Below are 14,403 nucleotides of genomic sequence, written 5' to 3'. Positions count from 1 at the left end.
ACGAGCCAATGCTAACTAGCATTCTAGCAGATACCCATAGTCTTCCAGCCATCTGCTAGTGCTAGGTAGATAAAGGGCCTCATTGCCAAAATGCCAAAGTATCCCTTTAAACACACACATACACAGGCTAGTGACGTGCGGGTTGACTCAGAAATTTTGCTGACATTCACGGGACAGTGTAGCCTACATGATAAAAACATTTGTACCCCCCCACACACACACACACACACACAATCCACTTCCCGCTTATGGTGTAGTTTTTAGGTGTTGGAGTACAAATGTAAATGACATAAGTTTATACCGACTTTGATATCATTATATTTAATATCATTATAGAATATGCATAAAATGCATCCTCCAATTGCAATGTCTGCCTATGCCCACACATACTGTCTCTAGAACATTTCATATTTTTTAATTCCCTCTAACACCAAGTTAGGCATACCTCATTTCAGAATAGGCCATGGCATCATCACTGTCAATTGTGAATGATGATTCTTCACGTTTTACCAGTGGAATGTCCAATCTGAATCTACATGCCAATCATTTGATCTCAATCAGTTTCATGAGAATATGCATTTAGATCTTATTGAGTTACTGGTTCGTGAGCAAATTAGAGCAGACTATATAGCCTAGCCTTGTATTTAGTTTCAATCAAAGCACATTCTACCTAGTGGCTCAAGCTGTTCAGTTTTGGCCGTATTAGACAAAGATATATATATACACACACACACAAGGCAATTTTGTCAAACTTGTGAAAATGAGCTATTCAACTATAACCATCACCTAATTTCTTATGAGATTTTAGGGTGTTTTTGTTGTATGAGCAACTAATGAGCATGGAGAGCCTCACAAGTTTGACAAAATTGCCTTATATATCTTTGTCTAATATGGCGATTTACTTACTTTTCTAGGTCTTCATTAGAAGCATACTTTTTGTATGTAGTTAAGCTATCCTCGCCAAGTTTAGCTGGAATTTACCCCGAAAGGATTTGAGAAATCTGATTGTTTGACGATGGACCTATGACATTGGCCTACTTCTCGTCTTGCGCGATTGAGAGTGTTTAACATCACTAGTAGGCCACCACACCCTTATATATATATATATATTTTATATTTGTAATATATATATATTTTATATTTGTAATATATATATATGTGTCACGGGACTGCAAGGGACCAGTCTGAATGTCTGACTGAAATAATTGACAAATTATTTTTTTAAATTAGTTGTTTGAATTTGTTGATTAAATGAGGGACAAAGGGTCAAAATCCCGCACAATCCAGGACATGTGGTCACCCTAGTAGGGTGGGTTCAGGGTCATGAAATATTGTGTGGATGAAGGAACGATGTGTGGCGGTCGGGTTGAATAAAGAGAACATTACCTTAAAAAATGCACAAATGTATAATTCTTGTGCATGTTATATCTATAGGCACCATTGAAGTTTTTCTTTATTTGGGACCATCTGACATTAGTTCGTAAGCCTATAATCTTTAGGGCCTAATTAAATGTGCGCCAGATAGCCTACACACGAAGTGCTTTTGGAAACGGGCAGAAAAAGTGAAGGGTTCAACTGCTGCCTGCAATTCAGGACATTCCTGCATGTGGGCATTCCCTTTTTAAACTTCTATTGGTCAATTTTTAAGCTATAACTCCAGTATGTAGGCAGGGGTGCTCCAGTAGACAGGAGATGGCTGGCTAGCACACGGTGTCGCTCCCACCTACTCCGGTACACCTGTTGTGTACCGGAGTAGCAGCTCCCGCCTGTTGTGTACCGGAGTAGCAGCTCCCGCCTGTTGTGTACCGGAGTAGCAGCTCCCGCCTGTTGTGTGCCGGAGTAGCAGCTCCCGCCGGTTGTGTGCCGGAGTAGCAGCTCCCGCCGGTTGTGTACCGGAGTAGCAGCTCCCGCCGGTTGTGTAGCAGCTCCCGCCGGTTGTGTGCCGGAGTAGCAGCTCCCGCCGGTTGTGTGCCGGAGTAGCAGCTCCCGCCGGTGTGTGTAGCAGCTCCCGCCGGTTGTGTGCCGGAGTAGCAGCTCCCGCCGGTTGTGTACCGGAGTAGCAGCTCCCGCCGGTTGTGTACCGGAGTAGCAGCTCCCAGCTCCCGCCGGTTGTGTACCGGAGTAGCAGCTCCCGCCTGTTGTGTACCGGGTAGCAGCTCCCGCCGGTTGTGTACCGGAGTAGCAGCTCCCGCCGGTTGTGTAGCAGCTCCCGCCGGTTGGACCGGAGTAGCAGCTCCCGCCGGTTGTGTGTAGCAGCTCCCGCCCGGAGTAGCAGCTCCCGCCGGTTGTGTACCGGAGTAGCAGCTCCCGCCGGTTGTCTACCGGAGTAGCAGCTCCCGCCGGTTGTCTACCGGAGTAGCAGCTCCCGCCGGTTGTCTACCGGAGTAGCACGTGGTAGATGGTGGCGACACCGGCAGACAGCAAGGTTTCCATTATCAAAAGCTAATAAAATAGTGGCCGGCCAAATTATCCACAAAAAGCTAACATCCATTGCAAAATAATGCTTTTTATTAATTGATGGAAATACCAGTCGATGTGCTCCAACTTCAAAGGCAAATATACTTCATAGGCTAATAAATCATCAAGCTGCTCGGAAGCGGCAATGCATGTGTTTTTCTATTTTTACTCAGTCAAACGACGCAAGGTCCTCATAAGTTGTACTCAGACTGGGCAAAATTGGCAAAGATTGTGTTGATTATCCCTGTTTCCAGTGTGCCCGCTGAGAGGGTGTTCTTTCCCCAAAACAGAGTAAAGACAGCCTTGAGGACAAAGTAACGAGGAGGCAAATTCTTGTTTGTCTGGCCCGATCCTATCAGTTCTGCTGCTTCCCTAGGCAAGATACAGTGGGGCAAAAAAGTATTTAGTCAGCCACCAATTGTGCAAGTTCTCCCACTTAAAAAGATGAGAGGCCTGTAATTGTCATCATAGGTACACTTCAACTATGACAGACAAAATGAGAAAAAAAAATCACATTGTAGGATTTTTAATGAATTTATTTGCAAATTATGGTGGAAAATAAGTATTTGGTCACCTACAAACAAGCAAGATTTCTGGCTCTCACAGACCTGTAACTTCTTCTTTAAGAGGCTCCTCAGTTTTCCACTCGTTACCTGTATTAATGGCACCTGTTTGAACTTGTTATCAGTATAAAAGACACCTGTCCACAACCTCAAACAGTCACACTCCAAACTCCACTATGGCCAAGACCAAAGAGCTGTCAAAGGACACCAGAAACAAAATTGTAGACCTGCACCAGGCTGGGAAGACTGAATCTGCAATAGGTAAGCAGCTTGGTTTGAAGAAATCAACTGTGGGAGCAATTATTAGGAAATGGAAGACATACAAGACCACTGATAATCTCCCTCGATCTGGGGCTCCACGCAAGATCTCACCCCGTGGGGTCAAAATGATCACAAGAACGGTGAGCAAAAATCCCAGAACCACACGGGGGGACCTAGTGAATGACCTGCAGAGAGCTGGGACAAGTAACAAAGCCTATCATCAGTAACACACTATGCCGCCAGGGACTCAAATCCTGCAGTGCCAGACGTGTCCCCCTGCTTAAGCCAGTACATGTCCAGGCCCGTCTGAAGTTTGCTAGAGAGCATTTGGATGATCCAGAAGAAGATTGGGAGAATGTCATATGGTCAGATGAAACCAAAATATAACTATTTTGGTAAAAACTCAACTCGGTGTGTTTGGAGGACAAAGAATGCTGAGTTTCATCCAAAGAACACCATACCTACTGGGAAGCATGGGGGTGGAAACATCATGCTTTGGCTCTGTTTTTCTGCAAAGGGACCAGGACGACTGATCCGTGTAAAGGGAAGAATGAATGGGGCCATGTATCATGAGATTTTGAGTGAAAACCTCCTTCCATCAGCAAGGGCATTGAAGATGAAACGTGGCTGGGTCTTTCAGCATGACAATGATCCCAAACACACCGCCCGGGCAATGAAGGAGTGGCTTCATAAGAAGCATTTCAAGGTCCTGGAGTGGCCTAGCCAGTCTCCAGAACTCAACCCCATAGAAAATCTTTGGAGGGAGTTGAAAGTCCGTGTTGCCCAGCAACATCCCCAAAACATCACTGCTCCAGAGGAGATCTGCATGGAGGAATGGGCCAAAATACCAGCAACAGTGTGTGAAAACCTTGTGAAGACTTACAGAAAATGTTTGACCTCTGTCATTGCCAACAAAGGGTATATAAGAAACTTTTGTTATTGACCATATACTTATTTTCCACCATAATTTGCAAATAAATTTCATTAAAAATCCTACAATGTGATTTTCTGGATTTTTTTAGTTGAAGTGTACCTATGATGAAAATTACAGGCTTCCCTCATCTTTTTAAGTGGGAGAACTTGCACAATTGGTGGCTGACTAAATACTTTTTTGCCCCACTGTATACCGTCCCTGTGTCATTTATAGTGTAAAGATATGGAATGGATTGATGTGTTTCAGTTGAGTTTATTCAATACTATTGTATCACATCCGGCCGTGATTGGGAGTCCCATAGGGCGGCGCACAATTGGCCCAGCATCGTCCGGGTTTGGCTGGGGTATGCCGTCATTGTAAATAAGAATTTGTTCTTAACCGACTTGCCTCGTTAAATAAAGGTAAATTTTTAAAAAGCACTTGGTAACTCTCCGATGCCAACTATTTACATCAGACCATTAGAATCACTAGGCAGCCAAATGCCTATAGTAGGAAACAGAGTTGTTATCAATAAGCCATGTACAGTTGAAGTCGGAAGTTTACATACACCTTAGCCAAAAACATTTAAACTCAGTTTTTCACAATTCCATTTAATCCTAGTAAAAAAATCCCTGTTTTAGGTCAGTTAGGATCACCACTTTATTTAAAAAATGTGAAATGTCAGAATGAAAGATAATTATTTATTTCAGGTTGTATTTCTTTCATCACATTCCCAGTGGGTCAGAAGTATTTGGTAGTATTGCCTTTAAATTGTTTAACTTGGGTCACACTTTTCCTACAATAAGCTGGGTCAATTTTGGCCCATTCCACCTGACAGAGCTGGTATAACTGAGTCAGGTTTGTAGGCCTCCTTGCTCGCACATGCTTTTTCAGTTCTGCCCACAAATGTTCTATAGGATTGAGGTCAGGGCTTTGTGATGGCCACTCCAATACCTTGACTTTGTTGTCCCTTAAGCCATTTTGGCATAACTTTGGAAGTATGCTTGGGGTCATTGTCCATTTGGAAGACCCATTTGCAACCAAGCTTTAACCTCTTGATTGATATCTTGATGTTACTTCAATATATCCACATAATTTTGCCATCTATTTTGTCAAGTGCACCAGTCCCTCCTGAAGCAAAGCACCCCCACAACATGATGCTGCCACCCCCATGCTTAACGGTTGGGATGGTTTTCCTCAGCTTGCAAGCCTCCCCCTTTTTCCTCCAAACATAACGATGGTCATTATGGCCAAACAGTTATATTTTTGTTTCATCAGACCAGAGGACATTTCTCCAAAAAGTACAATCTTTGTCCCCATGTGCAGTTCAAACCGTAGTCTGGCTTTTTTATGGCGGTTTTGGAGCAGTGGCTTCTTCCTTGCTGAGCGGTCTTTCAGGTTATGTCGATATAGGACTTGTTTTACTGTGGATATAGATACTTTTGTACCGGTTTCCTCCAGGATCTTAACGAGGTCCTTTGCTGTTGTTCTGGGATTGATTTGCACTTTTCGTACACCAAAGTACGTTCATCTATAGGAGACAGAACAAGTCTCCTTCCTGAGCGGTATGACAGCTGCGTGGTCCCATGGTGTTTATAATTGCATACTATTGTTTGTACAGATGAACGTGGTACCTTCAGGTGTTTGGAAATTGCTCCCAAGGATGAACCAGACTTGTGGAGGTCTACACATTTTTTTCTGAGGTCTGGGCTGATTTCTTTTGATTTTCCCATGATGTCAAGCAAAGAGGCACTGAGTTTGAAGGTAGGCCTTGAAATACATCCACAGGTATGTTATTTGTTTCATGCACAAAGTAGATGTCCTGACCGACTTGCCAAAACTATAGTTTGTTAACAAGAAATTTGTGGAGTGGTTGAAAAATGAGTTTTAATTACTCCAACCTAAGTGTATGTAAACTTCCAACTTCAACTGTATCACCAAAAAGAAGCGAGATGCAGTGCGGGAGAACTCACCAGAAAAGCACAGTGGAAAATAGTTTCGCTGAAGCTAGCTAGCTCACAAAGCTTATTTTAAACACCCAAAGATAAAACCAATACTCCGCAGCAATTATTTCATATCAGCAACAACTGTACTAGCTAGCTAGTTAGATGCAATATTTAGTGTAAGTGTATGTTAACTTCCGACTTCAACTGTATATCACACATGAGACGAGTCACGACCCCACGATAGTTCATATTGCAATAAACATTACATTTATTAACATCATCCATTAGAACTGTAAAAAGAGTCAGATATAATTTGAGTTTTGGAAACAAGTGCTTTCATTAATGCATGGCGCGGGCCTCGTTTCAGAGGAGCATTGTAAAATAAGCATTCACTCAATCAACCAGCCTTAATGAACTTTGTTTAATTACATATCGAATTTGATTGTGTAACATCAGTTTAATCATTTCTTTATTTTGTGGCCGCCTAGAACAATGAGCCAGAAATTTCACAGAATTTTTAAATGTAAAGATTCCTGTTTGGCGTTTCCATTCACTCCCAAATATGGTGAAGTGAGGAAGCTGTTTAATCAGCTTCTTGATATGCCACACCTGTCAGGTGGATGGATTATCTTGGCGAAGGAGAACTGCTCACGGCGACGTCAACAAATTTGTGCACAAAATGTTAGAGAAATAAGCTTTTTCTGCGTATGGAAAATGTATTTTTTTAGCTCATGGAACCTACACTTTATATGTTTATTTTTTTCAGTATATTTCCTTACAACCAGTTAAACTGATGTAATTTGGACATTTTGCACTGAAAATCATTCCTGTTTTTCTTTTTTTGTTATCACATTTTTTCTCCGGGCCCTGAACTTCTTTGCTCTGCGATTTCCACATTTTGTTGTGTTACAGCCTGAATTTAAAATGGATTACATTTCTATTTTGTGTCACTGAATATCCCATCGAGCATGGTTAAGTTATTAATTACACTTTGGATGGTTTATTACACTCAGTCACTACAAAGATACAGGCGTCCTTCCTAACTCCATTACCAGAGAGGAAGGAAACCGCTCAGGGATTTCAATGAGGACAATGGTAATTTTAAACAAGTTACAGAGTTAAATGGCTGAGATAGGAGAACTGAGGATAGATAAACAACATTGTAGTTACTCCACAATTCTAACCTAAAGGACAGAGAGAAAAGGAGGAAGACTGTGCAGAATAAAATAACCTAAAATTCAAGGTAACTGGAGATGACATTGAATGTCCTGAGTGGCCTAGTTACAGTTTTGACTTAAATTGGCTTGAAAATCTATGGCAAGACATGGAAATGTCTGTCTAGCAATGACCAACAAACAACCTGACAGAGCTTGAAGAATTTTAAAAAGAATAATGGGCAAATATTGTGCAATCCAGGTTTGGAAAGCTCTGGAGAGACTTACACAAAAAGACTCACAGCTGTAATTGATTGAATATGGGATGGGATGTTGGCTATCAACAACAAGGCAACTCCTATGACTAATTGGGAATGGGACGCAAGCTTAGGATTGATCACCCTGTCGCTGGCCGCCTTTGGGGAGGGTGTATAGTGTGAAAGGCCGAAACACCCTAGGAACCAAAGGTACACTACTGACGATGCGCTCCCCAAATTTCACCACGCTCACTGTTCATTAACTCTTGGAAGTGCTTGCACAAAGGATAGTAACATCTCATCCTGTGTTCTTGGAATCTATCTTACCTAATCAAAATACATTTGTTTTTATTTTCAATTAAGAAAGTTTATTTTACATTTTTCTTTCACTTTGACAATCAAGAGTATTTTGTGTAGATTGTTGACAAAAAAATGACATCTATTTTAATCACACTTTGTAACACAACAAAGTATCGAAAAGGTCCAGGTGCGTGAGTACTTTCTGAAGGCACTGCACATCCCTTCATGTCGCTACAGCTCAGCAAAGGCTGGGGTTCACATAAACAAAGGCTCATGTCAACGTTCCCACCTCCGTCATCCGACCATACACATTCTGGTGCTGAAACACATCTTTATTATGTTTGAAGTAGCACACCAATCTACATTCCATCATATGACACCTAGTGACCAATTGTTTTCATCTCATTGTGTTCAGTTTTCCCTTCATTAACATAGGACCTCTGCTCAGTGAATGCTGTGCAGATCTTTGTAGCAGTTCAGAAGCATGTTCTGAAAAGTTGTAGTTGTTGCTTGAGGTGACCATTCCTCTCATGAATACAGTTATAATGTCCACCTTTGTTGCAGGATATAAAGCTAGCCCCGTTCCACAATGATCTCTCAAAACCTTCTCATTATCGTCTCCTCAGGAGTAACATGTCCTTGAAGAAGTCGGTACAAACTCTGTTTCTAACATCATCGACAGTGAACAAGATTGGAATGTCTTTGTTCCACCTGAAATACCTGAGAAGGGACAGAACCTTGTCTTTGTGTGTTTTTTCTAAATGCTGTTTTGTTGGTGAATAACAATGTGAGAGCATGTGGAAGACATTAGAGGGATCTCTCCTGCTGGACAGAGGCTGGTTTTTGTCTATTTGTTTTGCTCTCCTCCCTTCATCCTCCCTTTATGCTTCCTTCCTTCCTCATCACAGCTAAAACTGTTTACATGGATGTGTACTGGGTCATTAAACAGCTCTATACTTCAGGCTCAACACAGACGTTTAGAATAAGGATATGTCTTCAGCATATTGAACTAACCTGTCAGTGAGGTTAGGCAAGGGAAGGAAGCTGTTGAAGAGCATCGAGACTGGGCCATGCAATAAAGCTGAGAGGTTGCTTCCTTTTATAAACTGTAAAACAGGATAAGAACAGAGGATAGACTCAGACCTGTGAAGTTGTCTGGATTTGTTCTGGTCCTGGCTATTGAGTCTCTCCACCAGGCCAGACAGGCATCCATATTCCAGGCTGCAGGCCTTTGATATCTCTCTTTCTCTCTGTGTCACACTCTGTCACTCTCTCTGTCACTCTCTCTCTCTGGGTCTCTGTATCTGTTTGTGTAAGACCATGTTCTGAGGATAACGTGTGTGTGTGTGTGTCGCAGTTTTTTTCCCTTTCAACTTTCAAGACAGAGGCAACACATCTGAGCTCTGTTGTTTTGTGGCCTTTATTGTTTTCATTTGAATGTTTTGATGTTTCCTGCCCTGAACGGGGGGGATCTAGGGGAAATACTAGGCTGCTTAGTGGGCTCGTCCACTCTAGCATCCAATCTCTGAATTATTCTGTACTCTCAGGGGCTGTGCTTGCTTACCATATTGTCTTGTGGCCTAGCTTTCTCCACTTTGGTCTCTATTAGGATTCCATGACTGTGAGCTCATGAGTTGACAATCAGTGGGTTATAGTCTTGTTCTGTGATTGGTAGACAGTATATTCTGCTAAAACCAGGAATGTCAACAAAGTTTTGAGTCATTAACTGCCCCAGTTTACCAGGTCTCCCTCAGAGCGATCTCACCGCCCCTTTTCCCGGAGTCCGAATGGGAATTCTGAGAAGGAGCGTCCACATAATTCCCTGATATCTCCCACAGCTGACTGACAGGGGAGGAGGAGTGAGAGAATGAGGTACTTGTTTTGTGGTAGAGATGATGTGTTTCTCAGTCGGTCCGACTGCCCTGTGGTATCCTGCATTCTTCTGCCGTTTCGCTCCATTTGACCCCTTTTTTGATGTGATTCTGGTGGACGTGTTTTATCAGCCCCATCGCTAGAGACGGAATATCTGTTTTTGACACACACAGTGTGTGCGCGCACACAAGCTACACACACTACAAAGGGCCGCTCTGTCCAGAGCATTGCGCTCTGATGGAATAGATCAGAGCTCCTCCCTCCATTTTCACTTTCCTATTTCTTTCTCTCCTGACACCACTTTCTCTTATTTGTTTGTTTGTTTTGGATTGCATGGTGTAAATCATATCCTAGGGAAGTAGAGGGGGTATTAACAGCTATTAGCTTGAGGAGAGCTTGGAGGGAGCGATGGAGGGATGATTGAGAGGGGAGTTGGAGTCCACTCCTCTCTTTCTCTTCCCACTCCCCTGCTCTGGCTAACCTTATTTGGTCACTTTGCTGCTGCTACGACTGGAGAGCGAGAAAGGGGGATGGACAGATTGTTATTTTCTCTTCTTTTCCCTAAGAGAGAGATCTGATCTGAGGTCAGAGAGACAACCCAGGCCTGAGAGAAGGGGGGTTGTGGGTATCCTCTACTTTGCAACACTTATGTAGTCTCCATGTAAAATATTCAGCTGCTAGATCAATTTAATGAAGGTGTTTAGGGTTATCATTCTATATACACATATGAAGTGTGATTTTGGAGCTGACCATCTCCAGTATGCAAGGCATTTTAATGGGCTGGTTATGATACCCCTCTCTAGCCAAAATTATTGACATACTAAGTACTTGTGTGTGTTGGTCAGTGGAGCCTTTAATCACTGCAACAGTACAGTATGTGTGAACAACTTGTACGTTAGATATGCCAGAAGTGAAACTGCTTGGTTGGTTTAACTGAGAACACATGCAAATCTGAGGAGCTGTTTCTCTGTCTGCTTCCTATTGTGGCTATGGAAATGACTGGTACAATTACAATACTTTCAGGACTGGCCAGTTGTTTGGCGTTATGTACAGTGACTGTCATATCTCAACATACTCACAAAGAAATCAAATGAAAAAAGCTGCAATAGGATTGTGAGTTTGCTAAACAACATTCTAACACTAACTTTTTGTTGTGAGTTTGCTGAGGAAACTCACCAAACTGTTGAAACTGGTTGCCTTATAATTGTACGTTGAATCAACATTTTTTACAGTGCTGCAGTACTGTACTGTACCCACTGTATACAATCCTATCCCAGACGTTTCAGTGGAAATGGTCTCACGGACAGACCCTCTGTTACATGCTGAGTTCCCTATCCCCTTTCCCCCTCTCTAATGTTCCCCCAGTGGCCTGTCTCATGTCACGTCCTCCCCAATCTTTCATCTGAGCTCATGAGACTTATCTGGATAGGAACCTGATGCAAGCCATCTGTAAGTGTGTGCGTGCGTGTGCTCATGTGTGTTTTAGCATGTACCCCTGTGAGAAGGATGATGCAAGTGTGTGTGTGTGTGTGTGTGTGTCACTGAGCACTGTGAATTTATTTACTTCTGACCCACTGGAATTGTGATGCAGTGAAATAATCTGTCTGTAAACAATTGTTGGAAAAATGACCTGTGTCATGCACAAAGTAGATGTACTAAGCGACTTGCCAAAACTATAGTTTGTTAACAAGAAATGTGTGTAGTGGTTGAAAAAGAGTTTTATTGACTCCAACCTAAGTGTATATAAACTTCTGACTTCAATTGTAGCTGCATTGACAACAACTCAATCTTAACCATCCTTCACCTCTGAAACTGTTATTCATCGTCTTAGTGTCTCTCTGTCCAGATTGTCTGTTCAGGTTGTGTCCTATGAACCGGTACTCTGCTCAGAAACAGTTCTGGAAGGCAGCGAAGCCCGGAGGAAACAGCACCACAGACACGGTCCTCCTCAACAAACTACACGTGAGTCACTCCCCCAACCCTCACCCATCTCAACTGTCTTACCATGATATTACTGAATTATATGATTTATTATATCAATTAATCAGTGGTATAATGACTCCAAATGTCATTCGAAGTATTAGCCCATCCACATCCGAAGAGATACAATAGATGAGCCCTCTTAGATAACTAAACTAATCTAAACTAGCACTACTTCCAAAATCCAATACAACTACATTAGTAAAGCACTTACACTCATGTTATTTTCCTTGACTGTGGTAATCTGTCATTCAAGTGTGAAATACTACATCCTGCAATTCCCTTTAACAACATGTATGGTTTGAGGAGCTCTCTTAAAGGGTTTAGGTTTTCTGTCCCCACACTGGTGTGATGGTGTTCTTAGGGGGATTATATATTTGCTGAGGTAGAGGTAATGTTCAGGTCCTTTTATAGACATTTCTGAACCTGTAGTTTCATTACTACCACCATCCCACCTTTCTTCTCTCTCTCTCAGCTCTTTCTCCCTCCCACCCTGTTCTGATACAATACCACTTAAAGCCTCCTGGTATCTGACTACGGAGTCATACAATTATAGATTCAGATCTCTCCTGTGTTACCATGGGGATGTGAGGCCAGAGTTTTAGGTTCTAGCCCTTCAGTTGAAGCTTGCAGGAGTGTTGCTGTTAGCTGCACTTGCCATTGCTACATTCTTTAGATTTCTGTCATTGAAATTAGTCCTTCTTACTCAAGTCCATGTGGATACATTTGTGCAAAAGCAGTAGCAATGTTACTACTAGCAATAGTAATGGTCTCTAACTCCTTTTTCCATCACTTGTGTAGCATGCAGCAGATTTGGAAAAGAAGCAAAACGATTCAGAAAATAAAAAGTTGCTCGGAACGGTGATTCAGTATGGGAACGTCATTCAGGTGTGTGTGTATACATATTCATTGTCTGGAAGAACAGTGATTGGCTTGTATCCACAGCTAAAAGTCATGTCAATGAAGCCAATCTACGCCATAATGAATCTCATACCCCACAAATTTCTATTGGGTTTTAGCGTGACACAGTTTACGAGGCTTCCCATCCAAGATATTTTGCTGGTTCCAAACTTGGAGAACCCTGGAGGCATCCATGCGGTTTCTGTTTGTTTATAACTAGAACAGTGATGTGGGAGGATCTAGATGGTGTTTTTCTAGCTTCAGAATTGAGCATTTTCTTTTCTCAGTCAAAACCTTCCAGTCTGAGACTAAAACGTACTGCATACCCATAAGGGCAGAGAAAGCTCATACAACGCAGAAATAAACCCTGTGAAGAAGATGATGTGCACAAGCAAAACTTGTCAGTATGTTTGTATCACACAATGACAGACTGCTGGGTTATTGTATCGTATCTTATAATATTGTATCGCAACATATTCCATCCCCAATATGTTTGCTGTATTCCTCCAGCTCCTCCATCTGAAGAGTAACAAGTACCTGACAGTGAACAAGCGTCTGCCTGCGCTGCTGGAGAAGAATGCCATGAGAGTGATGCTGGACACAGCCGGGAACGAAGGCTCCTGGTTCTACATTCAACCCTTCTACAAGTTGCGCTCCATAGGAGACAGTGTGAGTTCTGTCTATATGGTTCTCCAAGCTTCAGCATAGATGCTGTAAAGAGGTCAATGGAACGCAGAAGTGGGGATAGAAGGTGGATACCGGATTGGGGAACATTCAACAAATCTGATCTAACAAATAGGATATTCGTCAAATGATTGATGTATTGTAACAGGCCCAAAATGTAGTTAATAAAGTCCTTTTTGGATTTATTTCTGTTTTTGCTGCATAACATTTAGAAGTTTCCCCTTTTCAGGTTTAGAAGTGACTGCTAAGTCCCGTTATAAGCTGATAGAATAGCTAGCGTACAGAAATCGGTGGAGATAGTCAGTCATTTTGAACTGGAATGCAGATGATTGGTGATGATGACATGAATATGTATTGGGGTTGACATCAATACAAGCATTATACTCGGATTTAGTGTGAAATACACATAAATACTAGCCTGAATCTCCTCATTGCTGGGGGGCAATGAGAAGATTCAGGATCTTTCCTCCATGGCATTTCCATTGTTTTGGTCGAGTTCGATTGACTTCTTTACCGCATGTGCTGGAGACCTTGTGAGTTCCACTGTATCTATATCATGGTTCTACAAGCTGTGCTCCATAGGCATTAGTGAGAGTTAAATATGGTTCTACATAGGAGAGAGTGTGAGTTATATCCTTATGGTTTTATACATCCATCCCTTCTACCAGCTGTGCTTCACAGGAGAGAGTGTGAGTTATATCCTTATGGTTTTATACATCCATCCCTTCTACCAGCTGTGCTTCACAGGAGACAGTGTGAGTTATATCCTTATGGTTTTATACATCCATCCCTTCTACCAGCTGTGCTTCACAGGAGACAGTGTGAGTTATATCCTTATGGTTTTATACATCCATCCCTTCTACCAGCTGTGCTTCACAGGAGACAGTGTGAGTTATATCCTTATGGTTTTATACATCCATCCCTTCTACCAGCTGTGCTTCACAGGAGACAGTGTGAGTTATATCCTTATGGTTTTATACATCCATCCCTTCTACCAGCTGTGCTTCACAGGAGACAGTGTGAGTTATATCCTTATGGTTTTATACATCCATCCCTTCTACCAGCTGTGCTTCACAGGAGACAGTGTGAGTTATATCCTTATGGTTTTATACATCC

General features: G+C 42.3%; 1 protein-coding gene across 3 annotated transcripts in view; it reads left to right on the top strand.

Moving 5' to 3' along the window:
* The window catches only part of LOC112255286 (inositol 1,4,5-trisphosphate receptor type 1-like), a 181,213-nt gene that overhangs the window by 16,364 nt on the left and 150,446 nt on the right, over positions 1–14,403 (top strand). For all 3 annotated transcript variants that reach the window (XM_042324501.1, XM_042324500.1, XM_042324499.1), the window contains exons 4-6: positions 11,570–11,685; positions 12,505–12,591; positions 13,114–13,272. In XM_042324501.1, the coding sequence (XP_042180435.1) occupies positions 11,570–11,685; positions 12,505–12,591; positions 13,114–13,272 (362 nt within the window). The remainder of the gene's footprint in view (positions 1–11,569; positions 11,686–12,504; positions 12,592–13,113; positions 13,273–14,403) is intronic.

The sequence above is a fragment of the Oncorhynchus tshawytscha genome, linkage group LG07, assembly GCF_018296145.1.
Source record: "Oncorhynchus tshawytscha isolate Ot180627B linkage group LG07, Otsh_v2.0, whole genome shotgun sequence".
NCBI lineage: Eukaryota > Metazoa > Chordata > Actinopteri > Salmoniformes > Salmonidae > Oncorhynchus > Oncorhynchus tshawytscha.
The sequence above is the reverse complement of the archived record's forward strand: the minus strand, read 5'-3'. Positions and strand labels throughout refer to the sequence as shown.